Below are 25,811 nucleotides of genomic sequence, written 5' to 3'. Positions count from 1 at the left end.
AATGTCAAATGATAGAGTCGAAAACAAATAATTAATTAAATATAATATAATGTTTAATAATTATGAAAAAAGAAATTCAACTCATGCAAAAGATTGCGATTTAAGTGAAAAATTTTTTTAATCCAACCATATTGATTATAACATGTTTAAGCTCATAATTAAATTTGATTTATGTTAAGACTGTTTATATTATTTCCTGATTAGTCAGTACAAAGTTTTAAAGTTTTTTTTTTATTTCTGTGATCTCTTAATATCATTATTTGTTTTGTTTTTCTGTGTTATTTAAACGGATAGTTAAATTAGAGAATGTGGGAAAGTGTTTTGTTTTTCTGTGTTATTTAAACGGATGGTTAAATTAGAGAATGTGGGAAAGTGTTTTGTTTTTCTGTGTTATTTAAACGGATAGTTAAATTAGAGAATGTGGGAAAGTGTTTTGTTTTTCTGTGTTATTTAAACGGATGGTTAAATTAGAGAATGTGGGAAAGTGTTTTGTTTTTCTGTGTTATTTAAACGGATAGTTAAATTAGAGAATGTGGGAAAGTGTTTTGTTTTTCTGTGTTATTTAAACGGATGGTTAAATTAGAGAATGTGGGAAAGTGTTTTGTTTTTCTGTGTTATTTAAACGGATGGTTAAATTAGAGAATGTGGGAAAGTGTTTTGTTTTTCTGTGTTATTTAAACGGATGGTTAAATTAGAGAATGTGGGAAAGTGTTTTGTTTTTCTGTGTTATTTAAACGGATGGTTAAATAAGAGAATGTGGGAAAGTGTTTTGTTTTTCTGTGTTATTTAAACGGATGGTTAAATTAGAGAATGTGGGAAAGTGTTTTGTTTTTCTGTGTTATTTAAAAGGATAGTTAAATTAGAGAATGTGGGAAAGTGTTTTGTTTTTCTGTGTTATTTAAACGGATGGTTAAATTAGATAATGTGGGAAAGTGTTTTGTTTTTCTGTGTTATTTAAACGGATGGTTAAATTAGAGAATGTGGGAAAGTGTTTTGTTTTTCTGTGTTATTTAAACGGATGGTTAAATTAGATAATGTGGGAAAGTGTTTTGTTTTTCTGTGTTATTTAAACGGATGGTTAAATTAGAGAATGTGGGAAAGTGTTTTGTTTTTCTGTGTTATTTAAACGGATGGTTAAATTAGAGAATGTGGGAAAGTGTTTTGTTTTTCTGTGTTATTTAAACGGATGGTTAAATTAGATAATGTGGGAAAGTGTTTTGTTTTTCTGTGTTATTTAAACGGATGGTTAAATTAGAGAATGTGGGAAAGTGTTTTGTTTTTCTGTGTTATTTAAACGGATGGTTAAATTAGATAATGTGGGAAAGTGTTTTGTTTTTCTGTGTTATTTAAACGGATGGTTAAATTAGAGAATGTGGGAAAGTGTTTTGTTTTTCTGTGTTATTTAAAAGGATAGTTAAATTAGAGAATGTGGGAAAGTGTTTTGTTTTTCTGTGTTATTTAAACGGATGGTTAAATTAGATAATGTGGGAAAGTGTTTTGTTTTTCTGTGTTATTTAAACGGATGGTTAAATTAGAGAATGTGGGAAAGTGTTTTGTTTTTCTGTGTTATTTAAACGGATGGTTAAATTAGATAATGTGGGAAAGTGTTTTGTTTTTCTGTGTTATTTAAACGGATGGTTAAATTAGAGAATGTGGGAAAGTGTTTTGTTTTTCTGTGTTATTTAAACGGATGGTTAAATTAGATAATGTGGGAAAGTGTTTTGTTTTTCTGTGTTATTTAAACGGATGGTTAAATTAGAGAATGTGGGAAAAGCTCTCTCTAGGCACAGAAGCCCAGCGTCTTGTTTGGCGAGGGTTCTAATTACATCGCAACTTGAGGGACGAGGGCCAATCAGTAGGCCATTCGTGAGAGTATTTTTGTTAGAATACATGGCCGTTTGTTTAAGAAAGCCATTTGATAAAGTGTTTAAGTTTGTTTGAGCGTTTTGTTAGTGTTTTCTTTTGTGTTTGTGTTGTGTATAGTTTTGTTCTGTTCCCAAGTTGGCACATTTAAAAAAGATTCACGTGGCGAAGCATGAGTATCCAGCTAGTATATATATATATATATATATATATATATATATATATATATATATATATATATATATATACATGTGAGTGTATATATATGTGTGTGTATATATGTGTGTGTATATATATATACACATATATATACACACACACATATATATATATATATATGTATGTAATTACACACATAAATATGTGTGTGTATATATATATATATATATATATATATATATATATATATATATATATATATATATATATATATATATATATATATATATATATATATATATATATATATATATATATATATATATATATATATATATATATATATATATATATATATATATATATATATATATATAATAGGGTGGTCCTAAGGGTTAGGCACCCCCTAATTGGCTTCCATTTTGTGGTGAAAAAAAAAATCAGAATATATTATTTAAGGGTCCCTATCTAAGCCAGAAGACAAAGCATTTTTTTTAAATTTCACATACATTTGGATAAGTTGATCAATAAACTTATTCATTAATTTAACACAGTGTAGGCTGTAGAAACTTTTAATAAATCTTGAAAGGACAAATTGTATTTACTAAAAAAATTTCAGAAATCTCGACATTTTAGTCCTCCCTTAGTCTGAAAAACTAGCAATCTTGTCTGTATGTCTGTGAACACAATAACTTGAATACAGTTAAAGCTAGGTTGGTGAATTTTTATACAGGAGTATTATATCAAATTTGTTGTTCTGTATCAACTTTTTAGAGATTTCCAGTGACGGGAACTTATTCTACTTTTGGTTTTTCAAAAGCCTATAACTTGAGTACTGTTTCCAATAGATAGGCAAAATTTCTAATACAAGTATTACAAGTAAAAGATCTAATTCTCTGTTTTCTGTCAAATTTTGAGTCATTTTCAATGACGATTTCACAAAAAATAAATATGAATTTATAAAGTACTAATGTTTCGCCCTATTATACATGCATATTTTGCTGTTCACTTGGTGCGCAATTCTTTTTTCTAGGAGATCCTCTTCTATTTTAAAGTTTAAGTATGTAAAAATTGATTAAATAGCATGTCTATATCCCAAGTTGCCATGCCCTGAAGTGTTTTATAAGAATATTCGAGAAAGTTTAGGGAAGATCACTCCCACTTTATTTATTATTTAATTTAGTAATCTTAAGTAATTAAATTTTGAATGACTAACCTAATGTCTAACTATATTAAAAATTAAAGACTCTTGTAATAGAAGGCAAATGTATCTGTAAAGTTTGAACAAAATAGCTGCTATAGAAGTTAATTAAAATTGAACTGCCACAAACCCATTAACACTTATAAAATAACATCTAAATCTGTTGCTTAGGCTGGATTCTTTGAATTTTAACCAACTGAACATGGGTTGGATATACAAAGGGATATAATGTAAACAATAGATTAAAACAACTGTTCTACAGCAAATGCAGCCTGGTTAGAATATCAAGGACTGAGAGAGAAATCAAATGCTACTTACAGTAAGTGTTCCAGGTTGGTGCACTCTGAGTGTCCTCTCCATCTGTAACAACAGAAACATAATCATCATTTCTTTTGACCCTCTGGCGTACCACAGGTGGAGCCCCAACACTACCAGCTGCTGAATTCTTCTTATATAAACCTATCCCTATAGCGCTATGTGGCTGGAGACTGGCAGATCTTCGACATGGTTTATCCAAGTCTTCTCTAAAGCCTTGTGTGTAGTCTAGACTAGTATCAGTGGAATAGCACCTCATGGTCACCTTCCTGTCACCTGACTTTAATGATGGTCCCATAGATCTATGACCAGAAACAACATTGGCTCTACGCAAAACTGGGCTGTCCTGGTGGATTCTTCGTTCAGCCATTGTTTATTCAAAACAACAAATTCTTAAGTATTGTTAGGTCAAAAATATTCTCATATTTTACAACTAAGCACTATTAACATTAAGTTAAAGCATGAGCTAATAAATAAATGGAAATTAGTACTGTCTACAGCTACACAAATCCCACTGTCTTCAGCTAAACAGATCCCACTGTCTACAGCTACACAAATCCCACTGTCTACAGCTACACAAATCTACAGCTACACAAATCTTACTGTCTACAGCTACACAAATCCCACTGTCTACAGCTACACAAATCCCACTGTCTACAGCTACACAAATCCTACTGTCTACAGCTACACAAATCCCACTGTCTACAGCTACACAAATCCCACTGTCTACAGCTACACAAATCCCACTGTCTACAGCTACACAAATCTACAGCTACACAAATCCCACTGTCTACAGCTACACAGATCCCACTGTCTACAGCTACACAAATCCCACTGTCTACAGCTACACAAATCCCACTGTCTACAGCTACACAAATCCCACTGTCTACAGCTACACAAATCTACAGCTACACAAATCCCACTGTCTACAGCTACACAAATCCCACTGTCTACAGCTACACAAATCCCACTGTCTACAGCTACACAAATCTACAGCTACACAAATCCCACTGTCTACAACTACACAGATCCCACTGTCTACAGCTACACAAATCCCACTGTCTACAGCTACACAAATCCCACTGTCTACAGCTACACAAATCTACAGCTACACAAATATTACTGTCTACAGCTACACAAATCCCACTGTCTACAGCTACACAAATCCCACTGTCTACAGCTACACAAATCCTACTGTCTACAGCTACACAAATCCCACTGTCTACAGCTACACAAATCCCACTGTCTACAGCTACACAAATCCCACTGTCTACAGCTACACAAATCTACAGCTACACAAATCCCACTGTCTACAGCTACACAGATCCCACTGTCTACAGCTACACAAATCCCACTGTCTACAGCTACACAAATCCCACTGTCTACAGCTACACAAATCCCACTGTCTACAGCTACACAAATCTACAGCTACACAAATCCCACTGTCTACAGCTACACAAATCCCACTGTCTACAGCTACACAAATCCCACTGTCTACAGCTACACAAATCTACAGCTACACTAATCCCACTGTCTACAACTACACAGATCCCACTGTCTACAGCTACACAAATCCCACTGTCTACAGCTACACAAATCCTACTGTCTACAGCTACACCAATCCTACTGTCTACAGCTACACAAATCCCACTGTCTACAGCTACACAAATCCCACTGTCTACAGCTACACAAATCCCACTGTCTACAGCTACACAGATCCCACTGTCTACAGCTACACAAATCCCACTGTCTACAGCTACACAGATCCCACTGTCTACAGCTACACAGATCCCACTGTCTACAGCTACACAAATACCACTGTCTACAGCTACACAAATCTACAGCTACACAAATCCCACTGTCTACAGCTACACAAATCTTACTGTCTACAGCTACACAAATCCCACTGTCTACAGCTACACAAATCCCACTGTCTACAGCTACACAAATCTACAGCTACACAGATCCCACTGTCTACAGCTACACAAATCCCACTGTCTACAGCTACACAAATCTACAGCTACACAAATCCCACTGTCTACAACTACACAGATCCCACTGTCTACAGCTACACAAATCCCACTGTCTACAGCTACACAAATCCTACTGTCTACAGCTACACCAATCCTACTGTCTACAGCTACACAAATCCCACTGTCTACAGCTACACAAATCCCACTGTCTACAGCTACACAAATCCCACTGTCTACAGCTACACAGATCCCACTGTCTACAGCTACACAAATCCTACTGTCTACAGCTACACAGATCCCACTGTCTACAGCTACACAGATCCCACTGTCTACAGCTACACAAATACCACTGTCTACAGCTACACAAATCTACAGCTACACAAATCCCACTGTCTACAGCTACACAAATCTTACTGTCTACAGCTACACAAATCCCACTGTCTACAGCTACACAAATCCCACTGTCTACAGCTACACAAATCCCACTGTCTACAGCTACACAAATCTACAGCTACACAAATCCCACTGTCTACAGCTACACAGATCCCACTGTCTACAGCTACACAAATCCCACTGTCTACAGCTACACAAATCCCACTGTCTACAGCTACACAAATCCCACTGTCTACAGCTACACAAATCTACAGCTACACAAATCCCACTGTCTACAGCTACACAAATCCCACTGTCTACAGCTACACAAATCCCACTGTCTACAGCTACACAAATCTACAGCTACACAAATCCCACTGTCTACAACTACACAGATCCCACTGTCTACAGCTACACAAATCCCACTGTCTACAGCTACACAAATCCTACTGTCTACAGCTACACCAATCCTACTGTCTACAGCTACACAAATCCCACTGTCTACAGCTACACAAATCCCACTGTCTACAGCTACACAAATCCCACTGTCTACAGCTACACAGATCCCACTGTCTACAGCTACACAAATCCCACTGTCTACAGCTACACAGATCCCACTGTCTACAGCTACACAGATCCCACTGTCTACAGCTACACAAATACCACTGTCTACAGCTACACAAATCTACAGCTACACAAATCCCACTGTCTACAGCTACACAAATCTTACTGTCTACAGCTACACAAATCCCACTGTCTACAGCTACACAAATCCCACTGTCTACAGCTACACAAATCTACAGCTACACAGATCCCACTGTCTACAGCTACACAAATCCCACTGTCTACAGCTACACAAATCTACAGCTACACAAATCCCACTGTCTACAACTACACAGATCCCACTGTCTACAGCTACACAAATCCCACTGTCTACAGCTACACAAATCCTACTGTCTACAGCTACACCAATCCTACTGTCTACAGCTACACAAATCCCACTGTCTACAGCTACACAAATCCCACTGTCTACAGCTACACAAATCCCACTGTCTACAGCTACACAGATCCCACTGTCTACAGCTACACAAATCCTACTGTCTACAGCTACACAGATCCCACTGTCTACAGCTACACAGATCCCACTGTCTACAGCTACACAAATACCACTGTCTACAGCTACACAAATCTACAGCTACACAAATCCCACTGTCTACAGCTACACAAATCTTACTGTCTACAGCTACACAAATCCCACTGTCTACAGCTACACAAATCCCACTGTCTACAGCTACACAAATCCCACTGTCTACAGCTACACAAATCCCACTGTCTACAGCTACACAGATCCCACTGTCTACAGCTACACAAATCCCACTGTCTACAGCTACACAAATCCCACTGTCTACAGCTACACAAATCCCACTGTCTACAGCTACACAGATCCCACTGTCTACAGCTACACAAATCCCACTGTCTACAGCTACACAAATCCCACTGTCTACAGCTACACAGATCCCACTGTCTACAGCTACACAAATACCACTGTCTACAGCTACACAAATCTACAGCTACACAAATCCCACTGTCTACAGCTACACAAATCTTACTGTCTACAGCTACACAAATCCCACTGTCTACAGCTACACAAATCCCACTGTCTACAGCTACACAAATCTACAGCTACACAGATCCCACTGTCTACAGCTACACGAATCCCACTGTCTACAGCTACACAAATCCTACTGTCTACAGCTACACAAATCCCACTGTCTACAGCTACACACATCCGACTGTCTACAGCTACACAAATCCCACTGTCTACAGCTACACAAATCCCACTGTCTACAGCTACACAAATCCCACTGTCTACAGCTACACAAATCTACAGCTACACAAATCCCACTGTCTACAGCTACACAAATCCCACTGTCTACAGCTACACAAATCCCACTGTCTACAGCTACACAAATCTACAGCTACACAAATCCCACTGTCTACAACTACACAGATCCCACTGTCTACAGCTACACAAATCCCACTGTCTACAGCTACACAAATCCTACTGTCTACAGCTACACCAATCCTACTGTCTACAGCTACACAAATCCCACTGTCTACAGCTACACAAATCCCACTGTCTACAGCTACACAAATCCCACTGTCTACAGCTACACAGATCCCACTGTCTACAGCTACACAAATCCCACTGTCTACAGCTACACAGATCCCACTGTCTACAGCTACACAGATCCCACTGTCTACAGCTACACAAATACCACTGTCTACAGCTACACAAATCTACAGCTACACAAATCCCACTGTCTACAGCTACACAAATCTTACTGTCTACAGCTACACAAATCCCACTGTCTACAGCTACACAAATCCCACTGTCTACAGCTACACAAATCTACAGCTACACAGATCCCACTGTCTACAGCTACACAAATCCCACTGTCTACAGCTACACAAATCTACAGCTACACAAATCCCACTGTCTACAACTACACAGATCCCACTGTCTACAGCTACACAAATCCCACTGTCTACAGCTACACAAATCCTACTGTCTACAGCTACACCAATCCTACTGTCTACAGCTACACAAATCCCACTGTCTACAGCTACACAAATCCCACTGTCTACAGCTACACAAATCCCACTGTCTACAGCTACACAGATCCCACTGTCTACAGCTACACAAATCCTACTGTCTACAGCTACACAGATCCCACTGTCTACAGCTACACAGATCCCACTGTCTACAGCTACACAAATACCACTGTCTACAGCTACACAAATCTACAGCTACACAAATCCCACTGTCTACAGCTACACAAATCTTACTGTCTACAGCTACACAAATCCCACTGTCTACAGCTACACAAATCCCACTGTCTACAGCTACACAAATCCCACTGTCTACAGCTACACAAATCTACAGCTACACAAATCCCACTGTCTACAGCTACACAGATCCCACTGTCTACAGCTACACAAATCCCACTGTCTACAGCTACACAAATCCCACTGTCTACAGCTACACAAATCCCACTGTCTACAGCTACACAAATCTACAGCTACACAAATCCCACTGTCTACAGCTACACAAATCCCACTGTCTACAGCTACACAAATCCCACTGTCTACAGCTACACAAATCTACAGCTACACAAATCCCACTGTCTACAACTACACAGATCCCACTGTCTACAGCTACACAAATCCCACTGTCTACAGCTACACAAATCCTACTGTCTACAGCTACACCAATCCTACTGTCTACAGCTACACAAATCCCACTGTCTACAGCTACACAAATCCCACTGTCTACAGCTACACAAATCCCACTGTCTACAGCTACACAGATCCCACTGTCTACAGCTACACAAATCCCACTGTCTACAGCTACACAGATCCCACTGTCTACAGCTACACAGATCCCACTGTCTACAGCTACACAAATACCACTGTCTACAGCTACACAAATCTACAGCTACACAAATCCCACTGTCTACAGCTACACAAATCTTACTGTCTACAGCTACACAAATCCCACTGTCTACAGCTACACAAATCCCACTGTCTACAGCTACACAAATCTACAGCTACACAGATCCCACTGTCTACAGCTACACAAATCCCACTGTCTACAGCTACACAAATCTACAGCTACACAAATCCCACTGTCTACAACTACACAGATCCCACTGTCTACAGCTACACAAATCCCACTGTCTACAGCTACACAAATCCTACTGTCTACAGCTACACCAATCCTACTGTCTACAGCTACACAAATCCCACTGTCTACAGCTACACAAATCCCACTGTCTACAGCTACACAAATCCCACTGTCTACAGCTACACAGATCCCACTGTCTACAGCTACACAAATCCTACTGTCTACAGCTACACAGATCCCACTGTCTACAGCTACACAGATCCCACTGTCTACAGCTACACAAATACCACTGTCTACAGCTACACAAATCTACAGCTACACAAATCCCACTGTCTACAGCTACACAAATCTTACTGTCTACAGCTACACAAATCCCACTGTCTACAGCTACACAAATCCCACTGTCTACAGCTACACAAATCCCACTGTCTACAGCTACACAAATCCCACTGTCTACAGCTACACAGATCCCACTGTCTACAGCTACACAAATCCCACTGTCTACAGCTACACAAATCCCACTGTCTACAGCTACACAAATCCCACTGTCTACAGCTACACAGATCCCACTGTCTACAGCTACACAAATCCCACTGTCTACAGCTACACAAATCCCACTGTCTACAGCTACACAGATCCCACTGTCTACAGCTACACAAATACCACTGTCTACAGCTACACAAATCTACAGCTACACAAATCCCACTGTCTACAGCTACACAAATCTTACTGTCTACAGCTACACAAATCCCACTGTCTACAGCTACACAAATCCCACTGTCTACAGCTACACAAATCTACAGCTACACAGATCCCACTGTCTACAGCTACACGAATCCCACTGTCTACAGCTACACAAATCCTACTGTCTACAGCTACACAAATCCCACTGTCTACAGCTACACACATCCGACTGTCTACAGCTACACAAATCCCACTGTCTACAGCTACACAAATCCCACTGTCTACAGCTACACACATCCCACTGTCTACAGCTACACACATCCCACTGTCTACAGCTACACAAATCCCACTGTCTACAGCTACACAGATCCCACTGTCTACAGCTACACAGATCCCACTGTCTACAGCTACACAAATCCCACTGTCTACAGCTACACAAATCCCACTGTCTACAGCTACACAAATCCCACTGTCTACAGCTACACAAATCCCACTGTCTACAGCTACACAAATCCCACTGTCTACAGCTACACAAATCCCACTGTCTACAGCTACACAAATCCCACTGTCTACAGCTACACAAATCCTACTGTCTACAGCTACACAAATCCCACTGTCTACAGCTACACAAATCCCACTGTCTACAGCTACACAAATCCCACTGTCTACAGCTACACAAATCCTACTGTCTACAGCTACACAAATCCCACTGTCTACAGCTACACAAATCCCACTGTCTACAGCTACACAAATCCCACTGTCTACAGCTACACAAATCCTACTGTCTACAGCTACACAAATCCCACTGTCTACAGCTACACAAATCCCACTGTCTACAGCTACACAAATCCCACTGTCTACAGCTACACAAATCCCACTGTCTACAGCTACACAAATCCTACTGTCTACAGCTACACAAATCCCACTGTCTACAGCTACACAAATCCCACTGTCTACAGCTACACAAATCCTACTGTCTACAGCTACACAAATCCCACTGTCTACAGCTACACAAATCCCACTGTCTACAGCTACACAAATCCTACTGTCTACAGCTACACAAATCCCACTGTCTACAGCTACACAAATCCTACTGTCTACAGCTACACAAATCCCACTGTCTACAGCTACACAGATCCCACTGTCTACAGCTACACAAATCCTACTGTCTACAGCTACACAAATCCCACTGTCTACAGCTACACAGATCCCACTGTCTACAGCTACACAAATCCTACTGTCTACAGCTACACAAATCCCACTGTCTACAGCTACACAGATCCCACTGTCTACAGCTACACAAATCCCACTGTCTACAGCTACACAAATCCCACTGTCTACAACTACACAAATCCTACTGTCTACAGCTACACAAATCCCACTGTCTACAGCTACACAGATCCCACTGTTTACAGCTACACAAATCCCACTGTCTACAGCTACACAGATCCCACTGTCTACAGCTACACAAATCCCACTGTCTACAGCTACACAAATCTACAGCTACACAGATCCCACTGTCTACAGCTACACAAATCCTACTGTCTACAGCTACACAAATCCCACTGTCTACAGCTACACAGATCCCACTGTCTACAGCTACACAAATCCCACTGTCTACAGCTACACAGATCCCACTGTCTACAGCTACACAAATCTACAGCTACACAGATCCCACTGTCTACAGCTACACAAATCCCACTGTCTACAACTACACAAATCCTACTGTCTACAGCTACACAAATCCCACTGTCTACAGCTACACAGATCCCACTGTCTACAGCTACACAGATCCCACTGTCTACAGCTACACAAATCCCACTGTCTACAGCTACACAGATCCCACTGTCTACAGCTACACAGATCCCACTGTCTACAGCTACACAGATCCCACTGTCTACAGCTACACAAATCCCACTGTCTACAGCTACACAGATCCCACTGTCTACAGCTACACAAATCCCACTGTCTACAGCTACACAAATCTACAGCTACACAGATTCCACTGTCTACAGCTACACAAATTCCACTGTCTACAGCTACACAGATCCCACTGTCTACAGCTACACAGATCCCACTGTCTACAGCTACACAAATCCCACTGTCTACAACTACACAAATCCCACTGTCTACAGCTACACAAATCCCAAAATCCCACTGTCTAAAGCTACACAAATCCCACTGTCTACAGCTACACAAATCCCACTGTCTACCAGCTACACAAATCCCACTGTCTACAGCTACACAAATATCACTGTCTACAGCTACACAATTCCCACTGTCTTCAGCTACATAAATCTTACTGTCTACAGCTACACAAATCCCACTGTCTACAGCTACACAAATCCCACTGTCTACAGCTACACAGATCCCACTGTCTACAGCTACACAAATCCCACTGTCTACAGCTACACAAATCCCACTGTCTACAGCTACACAAATCCCACTGTCTACAGCTACACAAATCCCACTGTCTACAGCTACACAAATCACACTGTCTACAGCTACACAAATCCCACTGTCTACAGCTACACAAATCCCACTGTCTACAGCTACACAAATCCCACTGTCTACAACTACACAAATCCCACTGTCTACAGCTACACAAATCCCAAAATCCCACTGTCTAAAGCTACACAAATCCCACTGTCTACAGCTACACAAATCCCACTGTCTACCAGCTACACAAATCCCACTGTCTACAGCTACACAAATATCACTGTCTACAGCTACACAATTCCCACTGTCTTCAGCTACATAAATCTTACTGTCTACAGCTACACAAATCCCACTGTCTACAGCTACACGAATCCCACTGTCTACAGCTACAAAAAACCACTGTCTACAGCTACACAAATCCCACTGTCTACAGCTACACAAATCACACTGTCTACAGCTACACAAATCCCACTGTCTACAGCTACACAAATCCCACTGTCTACAGCTACACAAATCACACTGTCTACAGCTACACAAATCCCACTGTCTACAGCTACACAAATCCCACTGTCTACAGCTACACAAATCCCACTGTCTACAGCTACACAAATCCCACTGTCTACCAGCTACACAAATCCCACTGTCTACCAGCTACACAAATCCCACTGTCTACAGCTACACAGATCCCACTGTCTACAGCTACACAAATCCCACTGTCTACAGCTACACAAATCCTACTGTCTACAGCTACACAAATCTACAGCTACACAAATCCCACTGTCTACAGCTACACAAATCCTACTGTCTACAGCTACACAAATCTACAGCTACACAAATCCCACTGTCTACAGCTACACAAATCCCACTGTCTACAGCTACACAAATCCCACTGTCTACAGCTACACAAATCCCACTGTCTACAGCTACACAAATACCACTGTCTACAGCTACACAAATCCCACTGTCTACAGCTACACAAATCCCACTGTCTACAGCTACACAAATCCCACTGTCTACTAGCTACACAAATCCCACTGTCTACAGCTACACAAATCCCACTGTCTACAGCTACACAAATCCCACTGTCTACAGCTACACAAATCCCACTGTCTACAGCTACACAGATCCCACTGTCTTCAGCTACATAAATCTTACTGCCTACAGCTACACAAATCCCACTGTCTACAGCTACACAAATCCCACTGTCTACAACTACACAAATCCCACTGTCTACAGCTACACAAATCCCACTGTCTTCAGCTAAACTGATCCCACTGTCTACAGCTACACAGATCCCACTGTCTACAGCTACACAAATCCCACTGTCTACAGCTACACAAATCCCACTGTCTACACAAATCCCACTGTCTACACCTACACAAATCCCACTGTCTACAGCTACACAAATCCCACTGTCTACAGCTACACAAATCCCACTGTCTACAGTTACACAAATCTACAGCTACACAAATCCCACTGTCTACAGCTACACAAATCCCACTGTCTACAGTTACACAAATCTACAGCTACACAAATCCCACTGTCTACAACTACACAAATCCCACTGTCTACAGCTACACAAATCCCACTGTCTACAGCTACACAAATCCCACTGTCTACAGCTACACAAATCCCACTGTCTACAGCTACACAAATCCCACTGTCTACAGCTACACAAATCCCACTGTCTACAGCTACACAAATCCCACTGTCTACAGCTACACAAATACCACTGTCTACAGCTACACAAATACCACTGTCTACAGCTACACAAATCCCACTGTCTACAGCTACACAAATCCCACTGTCTACAGCTACACAAATACCACTGTCTACTAGCTACACAAATCCCACTGTCTACAGCTACACAAATCCCACTGTCTACAGCTACACAAATCCCACTGTCTACAGCTACACAAATCCCACTGTCTACAGCTACACAGATCCCACTGTCTACAGCTACACAAATCCCACTGTCTACAACTACACAAATCCCACTGTCTACAGCTACACAAATCCCACTGTCTACAGTTACACAAATCTACAGCTACACAAATCCCACTGTCTACAACTACACAAATCCCACTGTCTACAGCTACACAAATCCCACTGTCTACAGCTACACAAATCCCACTGTCTACAGCTACACAAATCCCACTGTCTACAGCTACACAAATCCCACTGTCTACAGCTACACAAATCCCACTGTCTACAGCTACACAAATCCCACTGTCTACAGCTACACAAATCCCACTGTCTACAGCTACACAAATCCCACTGTCTACAGCTACACAAATCTACAGCTACACAAATCCCACTGTCTACAACTACACAGATCCCACTGTCTACAGCTACACAAATCCCACTGTCTACAGCTACACAAATCCCACTGTCTACAGCTACACAAATCCCACTGTCTACAGCTACACAAATCCCACTGTCTACAGCTACACAAATCCCACTGTCTACAGCTACACAAATCCCACTGTCTACAGCTACACAAATCCCACTGTCTACAGCTACACAAATCCCACTGTCTACAGCTACACAAATCCCACTGTCTACAGCTACACAAATCTACAGCTACACAAATCCCACTGTCTACAACTACACAGATCCCACTGTCTACAGCTACACAAATCCCACTGTCTACAACTACACAAATCCCACTGTCTACAGCTACACAAATCCCACTGTCTACAGCTACACAAATCTACAGCTACACAAATCCCACTGTCTACAGCTACACAGATCCCACTGTCTACAGCTACACAAATCCCACTGTCTACAACTACACAAATCCCACTGTCTACAGCTACACAAATCCCACTGTCTACAGCTACACAAATCTACAGCTACACAAATCCCACTGTCTACAACTACACAGATCCCACTGTCTACAGCTACACAAATCCCACTGTCTACAACTACACAAATCCCACTGTCTACAGCTACACAAATCCCACTGTCTACAGCTACACAAATCTACAGCTACACAAATCCTACTGTCTACAGCTACACAAATCCCACTGTCTACAGCTACACAAAACCCACTCCTTGGAATTCATCCATTTCAACAAGGAATGTTCCAAATGAAGTTGAACATCAAAGAAGAGAGTAATAGTTCAGCTAATTGTGTAGGCTACCTAAGTATTAAATAATGTTGACTCATTGTGTTATCTAGTCAAACTAATAATAATCTTCACATTTTAAAAACACTATTCGTAAACACTATTTGACAACAGGTTCATTTATGTGACACAAGAATAAACAAGAAAGATGTGCAAATATTTTATCCATTGTGACCCTTTTAAGCCTGATCTGTTGGAGCCTAACAACTTGAGCAACATTTAGGATGTGAGTTGCCATACAAGAGTGCTATTGAAAACAGGAAATAGAAAGTGGATGAAAGCAACATCCACTTAAACAAATTTCATGTTTACATTCGTTTAAATGGGATTTGGATTAGCTCACACCACAGGACTTTTACAAGACCCAACTTACATGCTAGTAGAAATGACTGGTTTTATAAAATGCTTGAACAGTTAACTTGTTAACTGAAATTTTAGTTGCCTATACCACCACATTCCACGTTAACTACACCATTAGCTTCCCAAAATCTTGGTACTACAAGAGCTTTTGCTTAATATGAATTCTATATAAAACTATATAAAACATATACACCGATACTGCCTGATTTAACTGTTTACTGTCAGGGAGGTGACCAGTGCATGACATATAAAATGAAATGTTTTGGGACCATCAGAGGCGGAGAAGGGCGGGTGCTGAACACACCGGGTGACACCATTTAGAGAGTGATAACAAGGCAAAATATAGCAAAATATATACAGAAAAATGATAGTTCCACTTAATTAAATGATTAATTAGAGTGAGTTAAACAGTATTTTAAGAGTAAAGTTGAAATACCCTGTCAGGGATGTAGAGAAGGGGGGGGGGGGGTGGTGGTGACACCAAGGCGTAAACTTTCTAATGATAGAGAAAACTACATGCTACATCCAGCTGTATTTATGATCAACTATAGATAAAAATTGTTATTATTTGAGCTCAAGTTTAAAGCAATCACCATGGGGGGGGGGGGGGGGGGGGGAGAAAATTTTTTTAAATACACCAAGAACAAAATATTGTATTAATACATATACACTTGCGTATACACATTCTTACAATTGTGTGTGTATATATGTATATATATATGTATGTGTGTATATATATATATATATATATATATACATTTTTTTAGGGTAGGGGGGGGGACACCATTTAATGCCGCACCAGGTGACAACTGACACCCGACCTCGCAACGCCACTGGGTACCATGACTCCTTTTTACTAGCTGCCCCGACAGCATATACCAGGCATTGCCAGGTTTAGGATATATATTACTTTTCGAATTAACCCTAACCACAACCAACCAAAACTAAAACAAACACAAAAACGCAAAAGTAACACAAATACGAACAAAAACACAAACCCAAACACAAAGAAAACACAATCGCAAACAAAAAAGCAAATAAAAACACAAACGCAATTATAAACGCAGACCCAAACAAAACACAAACAAAAAAGCAAAGGCAAACACAAACATAAACACAAATACAAATAGAAACACAAATGCAAACCTAAATGCAAACAATAACTTAAAACAATGCAAAAGTAAACGCGAACATAAACACAAACTTAAATGCAAACATAAACGCAAAGTGCTCACAGGCTAGCCCGAGGCACCAAATTGCACCATGCTGGGCCCCCGGCCCAATACCGCAAGATTCAACTTAGTAAATGACTAAAGTACCCCAACTTATCTATAGTCTTTTGCACTCACTTAAACAAATGTAGGCGCCATAGCGAACACGAGAAGTCCCAGGGAGCTAAATAGCACTCTGTTGGGGCGCTAGAGGATACCTTGGATTTGATTTAGTGAAGGACTAAAGTAACCCTTCTTATTCATAGTCTATCCAAAGTCTAACTGTTGAACACAAACGTATGTACCATAGAGCTCACAGGATAGCCCAGGGCGCCAAATTGAACCCTGCTGGGGCGCCAGCAGATGTGCCTGATTCGATTTAGTGAATGACTTTAATACCCCCTGCTTGTCAGCAAACCCGAAAGATAGTAAACATGGAGGAAATTTAGGAGTGACTTCAAAACTGTTATTGATTAAAATAATAATTAGTAAACAGTATGTTCAGTGTAAAAAATAAATAAAAGGCAGTAGGTCTATTTAAAATATCCGTGTTTTACCTACCACAATGCACTTTATCAATCCACACAATTATATATATATATTTTTTTTCCAACACTAAAACAAACTTATAAAAAGATTTTTCCTTGATGTAAAGTTTTTTTTAAAGGGAAGACAAGAAAAAATTATTTTGTGATGTATCAAAGGAAGTAACTGCCAATAAAGAAACAAATTGGAGTAATATGAACACTTTTTATAATTTTGTGAAGGATGATAAATTTTCTTTGAATTTGTTTATTCCATGTGACATTAATTAAAGAGGTAAGTTTGGAAAATGAAAAATCTTTATTATTATTATTTGAGCTCAAGATTAAGGCAATCAAATGAAACTTGTTTTGCAAAACCATCCACGTTATCTTTTATAATCATTCATTTAGATAAATAAAGCTTTAAGAATATTACACTATGGCAATCAAGTCAATTTTTTTACTATATGCCTCATTTGCCAAGGGTTAGGGTCAGATGCACAGAACCAGTTTGAGATATATTAGATCAGTTCAAACAGTCTCACATTGTTATTTGAGCTGAGATATATTAGATCAGTTAACACAGTCTCACATTGTTATTGTACTCAGTTATATTGTAGTGAAGGGGATGAAAGGGTGAATGTTGTAGGTAGTAACCTGTCCCCCTCCCCTTGTGTTGTGAATGTTGTTGGTATGTAGTAACCTGTCCCATGCCCTAGTGTTGTGAATGTTGTTGGTATGTAGTAACCTGTCCCATCCCCTAGTGTTGTGAATGTTGTTGGTATGTAGTAACCTGTCCCCTAGTGTTGTGAATGTTGTTGGTATGTAGTAACCTGTCCCCTAGTGTTGTGAATGTTGTTGGTATGTAGTAACCTGTCCCATGCCCTAGTGTTGTGAATGTTGTTGGTATGTAGTAACCTGTCCCATGCCCTAGTGTTGTGAATGTTGTTGGTATGTAGTAACCTGTCCCATGCCCTTGTGTTGTGAATGTTGTTGGTATGTAGTAACCTGTCCCATGCCCTAGTGTTGTGAATGTTGTTGGTATGTAGTAACCTGTCCCATGCCCTAGTGTTGTGAATGTTGTTGGTATGTAGTAACCTGTCCCATCCCCTAGTGTTGTGAATGTTGTTGGTATGAGGTAACCTGTCCCCTAGTGTTGTGAATGTTGTTGGTATGTAGTAACCTGTCCCATGCCCTAGTGTTGTGAATGTTGTTGGTATGTAGTAACCTGTCCCATGCCCTAGTGTTGTGAATGTTGTTGGTATGTAGTAACCTGTCCCATGCCCTAGTGTTGTGAATGTTGTTGGTATGTAGTAACCTGTCCCATGCCCTTGTGTTGTGAATGTTGTTGGTATGTAGTAACCTGTCCCATGCCCTAGTGTTGTGAATGTTGTTGGTATGTAGTAACCTGTCCCATGCCCTAGTGTTGTGAATGTTGTTGGTATGTAGTAACCTGTCCCATCCCCTAGTGTTGTGAATGTTGTTGGTATGTAGTAACCTGTCCCATGCCCTAGTGTTGTGAATGTTGTTGGTATGTAGTAACCTGTCCCATGCCCTAGTGTTGTGAATGTTGTTGGTATGTAGTAACCTGTCCCATGCCCTTGTGTTCACCACTCATGTCTTGAGCTGTCATAGTCTGGTATGTACGTTGTGTAAGTGATAGCATGGTTTACTCTAGTCTTAGTCCAGTACTTTACTTCTATAATAATTAGTGTAGGTTGTTCTGTAGCAACTCTATCCTAGCTTGTGTTTTACTTTTGTGTTAGTAGTTAGTACAGACTATATAGACTATACATAGACAGTATAGATAGGTATTAAAGTTTTATTTCGTATTGTAATGAGCCTTTATCTTATTTATACTTTTAGTCTTGTGGTCTGTAACAGGTTTGTGGTTGTTTGTAGTGCAACACAATTACCAGTAACAGTGCGTCAGTGTCTTCACAACATATTATTTTCCTGAGTGTCTAGCTGTTTTCGAATCAAGTTAGATTTATTCTTGATAGTGTGTACAGGGGCTTAGTTGTAACAAAATAAAAGAGTTTCTCTATTTAATTCATTCTTTTTCTGAATCAAAGTTTTTAATTGTAAATCTAGATCATGCCATTTTACATATTATTTACTTCTTGTAGTTTTCTCATTGGTTTGATTTAATATTTTATAGAATTTTTTTTGTAAAATCATGCACTAGATAGATCAATTTTAGGCTGCATCTAGACTAACACACATGCAAGATTAAATGTAAAAAACCCGGGCTAAGGGGTTGTACTTTTCATTTCAAGCAACATTTTTATTAAGTTATTCAGTTTTTTTGGGTAAATATTTTACTGTAAATATAAGGGGAAAATTTGCACTAAAAATTCTGAAAATGAAAATCTGAAATGTGTTTGTCTTTAATGCATTACTACACCGTTCATCCAATCTCCATGAAACTTTGGGAGGTTTCTGGGGAGGTGTCTAAGGAAAAAATCTTTTTTTTAAATTCCGGGTGTGATTTTTCTCTACATACAGTACATAAAAAAGAAGTCGGATGCGATTTGACACCCTTCAAACCATGGGGCCGAGGGTTGGGAGTAAATGAGAATACTCCCGAGAAGATTTCTTCTAAAAAAAAGTTATACATTTTTTTCGGCGGCCGCCCGGGAGGCTGCAACTTTTGCCAACACACGGTTTGGCGCACGGAGTTCCAGAGCGGCTATGTTAGCACTTGGCATTTGTTAAGTGGGCGACCTGCATAATGGGTAAAGGGTACTACAATATTCAGCTATAAAAGTGCAACATGCATAACCCCGACGCCCGATCCGGGCTCCCCTGCGAGCACTATGGCGCCTACATTCGTTTTTTAAAAAAAGCTATACACTAAAGACACGATGGGAAACAATAATCGTTGACTATATTGAAGTAGGCTCGTCCTCCGGTGCCCCTGCAGGCTTTGATTTGTCCTTGAGCGCAATGGCGCCTATGTTTTTTCTAAACAGTGCTATAGGCAATGCATAAGATGGGGCGTTATTGAATCAGGTGCATTCATTGGAGCCCCAGCAGGGTGCTATGTGGCGCTTTAGGTTATCCTGTGAGCATCAATGCGCCTAGGTTAGTTTTAAAGAGCCAGGGGATGTAAGTGGCACCCCTGCTGTAGTGTAATCAGCGGCTCCTAAGAGCTCCTATTTACGTCACAGGCACATGGGCAGTCACCAAAGTGTGTTCTACCTCACTATTAAAGTTAGTGATTAACGTACACTCAAGGCTTTCATGCAGTAGAGTAGGTAAACCCATGCCCTGATAAATATGATTCAAGTGCAGGCATTGTTTACATTAAATAACTTGTTTTAGAAAACAAGGTCACATGTCTAAGAATATAATATTAGTTATGCAATGATGAAACCCTCTTAAAATATTACATCATACTTTTTTCTATCCCTGCGGCAAGGCACTGGGACGGCACGATAGTGTATATCTAAAGATAGTGTATATCTAATATATAAAGCTCAATTCTGTATGTTTGTTTGTAAAATGTTTGTCGTGGATTACAAAGGAATATAAAAAAAAAAAAATTTTAAAAAACGAGACCTCAATGGATTCAAGTGTTAGGTTATTAAAACCCTCATGGTCTAAATTTATGAGTTAAAAAATTAATACTGAAAGTGTTGGGAAATAATTTTCATTTTTCAAACTGATAGTAATAATTGTCAGCTTGTTCATTAACCATTAATGTCCCATAACGCCCGCTGCCGCCCGACACTGTTAATGTCCCGTAACGCCCGCTGCCGCCCGCTTACAATACGCATAGAAAAATTAAATTTGTTTCATTAAAATTTGGCCTACAAATCCTAATTTTTAACTAAACAGGAAGTCGGATAGTTTCAGCATCCTTTTCCGGTCTTCTAATTTCAATGGCGCTTTTGAAAGATAAAAAATAATAGTTTCTTTCTATCTCGAAATTTTAGACTCATCTGTCCTATTTTTAGTAGATTTAATATTAAAAATAAAATCAAATAATGCCTCTAAACGTATCAAGGCATGTATTTTATGAATTATATATCTTAAACATAACCAAATTGATATTTAACTGTTAAATTCGATGCATAGTTCTTTAGACAAAAATAAATAAAGTTGACTACCGAAATGACCTGTTTTGAATTTTCTCCGACATTTTTTATTTTTATTCTGTACTTGTACCGAATATAATATATTCTATTTAATACTGTTGGAAAGCCAGGTTTATTCCCAACATTAAGCAGTACTTTTTATCTTAATTTTCAATTTCATTTAGACAAAAACAAATATTTTGTAAAACTATACACTTGATCATACAGAGTTATGCTCCTTACATTGGGCCGTCATGGGTGGAGTTTTGGTAGAATGAATGGGACATTAATGGTTAAACACAATTTTAAAAAAAAATATCTTTTACAAAAATTTTAATTATGTCTGAAAATTATTTATCTTTAGTCCTTTAGCACTTACTTCCCTTTGATAAATTAGGAAAACACAATTATTTCCCTTTATAAAAGATTGCATTAGTGGAAAAGAATTTACTTTTTATTACTTTGTTTTGGTGTTGGGAAAAAAATAATTACATAATTAGCGGAGATTGATCAAGTGCAAATGTTATAGGTATTTTTAATACTGCCTTTTATTTATTCTGTACACTGAACTTACTGTTAACTAATTTTTTTTTTTTAAATCAATAACAGTTAATAAGCCAGGTCCTACATATCCTATATGTTTACTTCTTTCCGTTTACGGATAAGCTTGGAGTATTATAATTGTTCATTAAATTGAAACAGGCGCGTCCACCGGCGCCCCACCAGGGTTCAATTTGCGCCCAGGGCTATCCTGTGAGAGCTATGGTGCATAATTTCGCTTTAAACAGTGCGATAGAGTATGGATAAGAAAGGTAACTATAGTCTTTAAGTTAATCAAATCCGAGCGTTCTCCGCCACCCCGACAGGGTGCTATTTGGCGCCCCATGCATTCCAGTGTTCGCAATGGTACCTACATTCGCGTAAGTGAGTTCAAAAGACTATAGTCGTTTACTAAGTTGAATCAGGCGGTTAAGCCGCAAATCGTCATGGTGCAATTTGGCGCCCCGGGCTAGACTGTGGACACTTTGAGTTTATATTTGCGTTTGTGTTTTCTTTGTGTTTGAGTTTGGGTTTACGTTTGTGGTTTTGTTTGCGTTTGTTTTCGTTTGCTTTTTTTCATTGTGTTTGTGTTTGTGTTTGCTTTTTTCTTTGCGTTTGTGTTTTCTTTATGTTTGTGGTTGTGTTTGTATTTATGTTTTCATATGTGTTTGTATTTGTGTTTTGGTTTCGTTTGGTTGTGGTTGGGTTTGTGTTTGGATTTGTTTTCGTTTGCTTTTTTGTTTGTGTTAGTGTTTGTGTTTTCTTTGTGTTTGTGGTTGGGTTTGTCTTTGCGTTTGTTTTTGTGTTTTCGTTTGTGTTTGTTTTGTGTTAGTGTTATGTTTGCGTTTTTTGTGTATTTTGGTTGGTTGTGGTTAGGGTGGGCAATGCCGGGTAAATGCTGATTACTAAACACACAAGTTATGGTCCATTACAGATATGTTTTTCAGAAATGCCAGTGCAGGGCCTGGCCGGGACAGCAAGTGTATATATATATATATATATATATATATATATATATATATATATATATATATATATATATATATATATGCGCCCCAAAATGAAACAGGTTTATTCTTCGTTCATAAGTGTATAAAGTATCGTTAGTTGCAAAATTAGAGAGTATAGTTGGACTAAAATAAACTACTATAATAGGCCCTTGGACCACAAGTATAGCCTAGTAACAAAGGCTAGGAGTGTGTCATTTGAAACCAGTGTCTGATGTCACAATGATGGAATCTTCTTAAAATGGGGTGTTAGGGTTAGCATAGGCATTAGCATGTCATAGACCGTGGTCTTTTTAAGGGTTAGGGTTAGCATAGGCATTAACATGTCATAGACCGTGGTCTTTTTAAGGGTTAGGGTTAGCATAGGCATTAACATGTCATAGACCGTGGTCTTTTTAAGAGGATTCCATATTGTGTCATTATCAGAAATTGGTATAACACATATAATTTACCCCCAAAGTATTATTTGCTAATGACAATGTCAACACCAACCATTTCGCCTAACCAAGCTCTAACCCAAGTCCTATCATAGTCATAGAATAACCAAAAGATGGCCTGAAACACACTAAACCAAAAGCCAACTAATCTGCACTAATGCCTGATTCTAGTATTAGATCAAGATCTAGTAATTTCCTTACCTAAACTAAACAAATCTAAGATTAAAATACAATAGACCTACATAGGCCTAGTATTTTACTAAACAACCTAACACTGAGATAGAACACCTTTCACTTTCTGAGCCTATTATTGTCAAACATGGGTAACCAATACTCCCGAAAATTAATTTTTAATTACACTAATTAGTGCTAGAATCTAGACTAGATCTAGCTAGATCTAGATCTCTTCTAGAGTCTAGATTCTAGTCCATAGGAACAAAATCATATGTGACTTACTCTGCATCTTCTTTCTAACTTTGTTCACCCACAAAAATAAGAATGTATTCTAGATCTATTTGAAGAAAGTCACTGCCGAATCAGTATAATTTTATTTCGACACTTCACATTTCAAAATGATTCATTTTGTTCAAATTTATGACATTCCTATCAAATTCCTCAGGACGAAACATTCATTACTGTCTTGTAGACTCTAGAGCTAGGCCTATTTGAAATAGAATAATTAATAGTATTTTAATAGTAAGATCTAGATCTAAGAAATCGTCAATCTATCGCTTAAGGTACGTAAGATCGACCGAGGCTAGTAATTTGAAAGAAAGGTGACTCATTAATATGGCTTTGGCTTTAATACAATACAAGTAGATCTAGAATCTATATTGTCATATATTATAGGCTAAGTATAAAAAATATAGAATCTATTAAATATTAAATAAGTTATAAGAGTCTAGTCTTAGATATTCTAGATCTAGATTCTAGATCTAGATACTAACTTATATTTAATATTAGATCTAGAATCTAGATCCAGCTAGAATCTAGATCTAGATCTATCTATCTTTCGACTAATGTCTAGAATCTAACTAATAACTACTAGATCTAGTCTAGATAAACTGCTATCGGAATCAGGTTAGAGAAGTTTATTTTTGTGTTGTCTAGAGTCTAGAGCTTCACATAGGCTAGAGTCTCGTTACTTCCTTCCGTATTATCCGGGGGGGGGGGGGGGGGGGGGGGGGGGGCTAAGGCAAGGGACATGGGTTTGGGTGGGTGCGATGTGATAAACATTAACAAGCCAAGGCAGATAATCGCTCACTTTTATAATACTAACCCTAGAGGGGATGACACCAAAATCTAATGATACAATAAAAACTATGCTTTCTTCACACGAATTAATGGATTGTATGCACAAATTAACGCACAAATTTGGTAGAGGCAGAGGATGTCATCAATCGCATATATATATATATATATATATATATATATATATATATATATATATATATATATATATATATATATATATATATATATATCAGTAGCGTACGCAGGGGGGAGCAGGGGGAGCAGCCGCTCCCCCTCTGGCCATTTTCAGCAAAGTGGCGCCTTTTTGGAAACTTTTTAAACTCAAAGTTTTAAACAATGATATTTGTTTAAAAAAATTTTGGTCGGCACATCTATGTAAATCAGAAGATTTCTTTTCATGCAGCAATTAAGCATTATCGTACTAGTTTAGTAGTGTCTACGTTTACAACACGTATTAACAGCTGCATCAGTTTGCCATTCTAAAAATAACCATTACGATGCATTTCAATGTTTAAAAAACCTCTACGGTAGTACCACTTGGTAAGAGGGGTGTTAAGTTTAAGGCAACTGT

The 25,811-nt window shown here is 38.9% G+C and overlaps 1 protein-coding gene across 1 annotated transcript in view; it reads right to left on the bottom strand.

Annotated features, from left to right (window-relative positions):
* Positions 1 to 25,119, bottom strand: part of LOC131950090 (N-chimaerin) — a 60,393-nt gene extending 35,274 nt beyond the window's left edge. Inside the window, exons 1-3 of the mRNA XM_059312133.1 lie at positions 25,032 to 25,119; positions 24,443 to 24,647; positions 3,542 to 3,583 (exon numbers count right to left, since the gene is read on the bottom strand). Coding sequence (XP_059168116.1) covers positions 3,542 to 3,583; positions 24,443 to 24,449 — 49 coding nt within the window. The 5' untranslated portion in view covers positions 24,450 to 24,647; positions 25,032 to 25,119. The remainder of the gene's footprint in view (positions 1 to 3,541; positions 3,584 to 24,442; positions 24,648 to 25,031) is intronic.
* Between the last annotated feature and the right edge of the window lie 692 nt (positions 25,120 to 25,811).

The sequence above is a fragment of the Physella acuta genome, unplaced genomic scaffold (assembly GCF_028476545.2).
Source record: "Physella acuta isolate Inbredline_101_S28 unplaced genomic scaffold, ASM2847654v3 ptg000735l, whole genome shotgun sequence".
Classification (NCBI taxonomy): Eukaryota; Metazoa; Mollusca; class Gastropoda; family Physidae; genus Physella; species Physella acuta.
The sequence above is the reverse complement of the archived record's forward strand: the minus strand, read 5'-3'. Positions and strand labels throughout refer to the sequence as shown.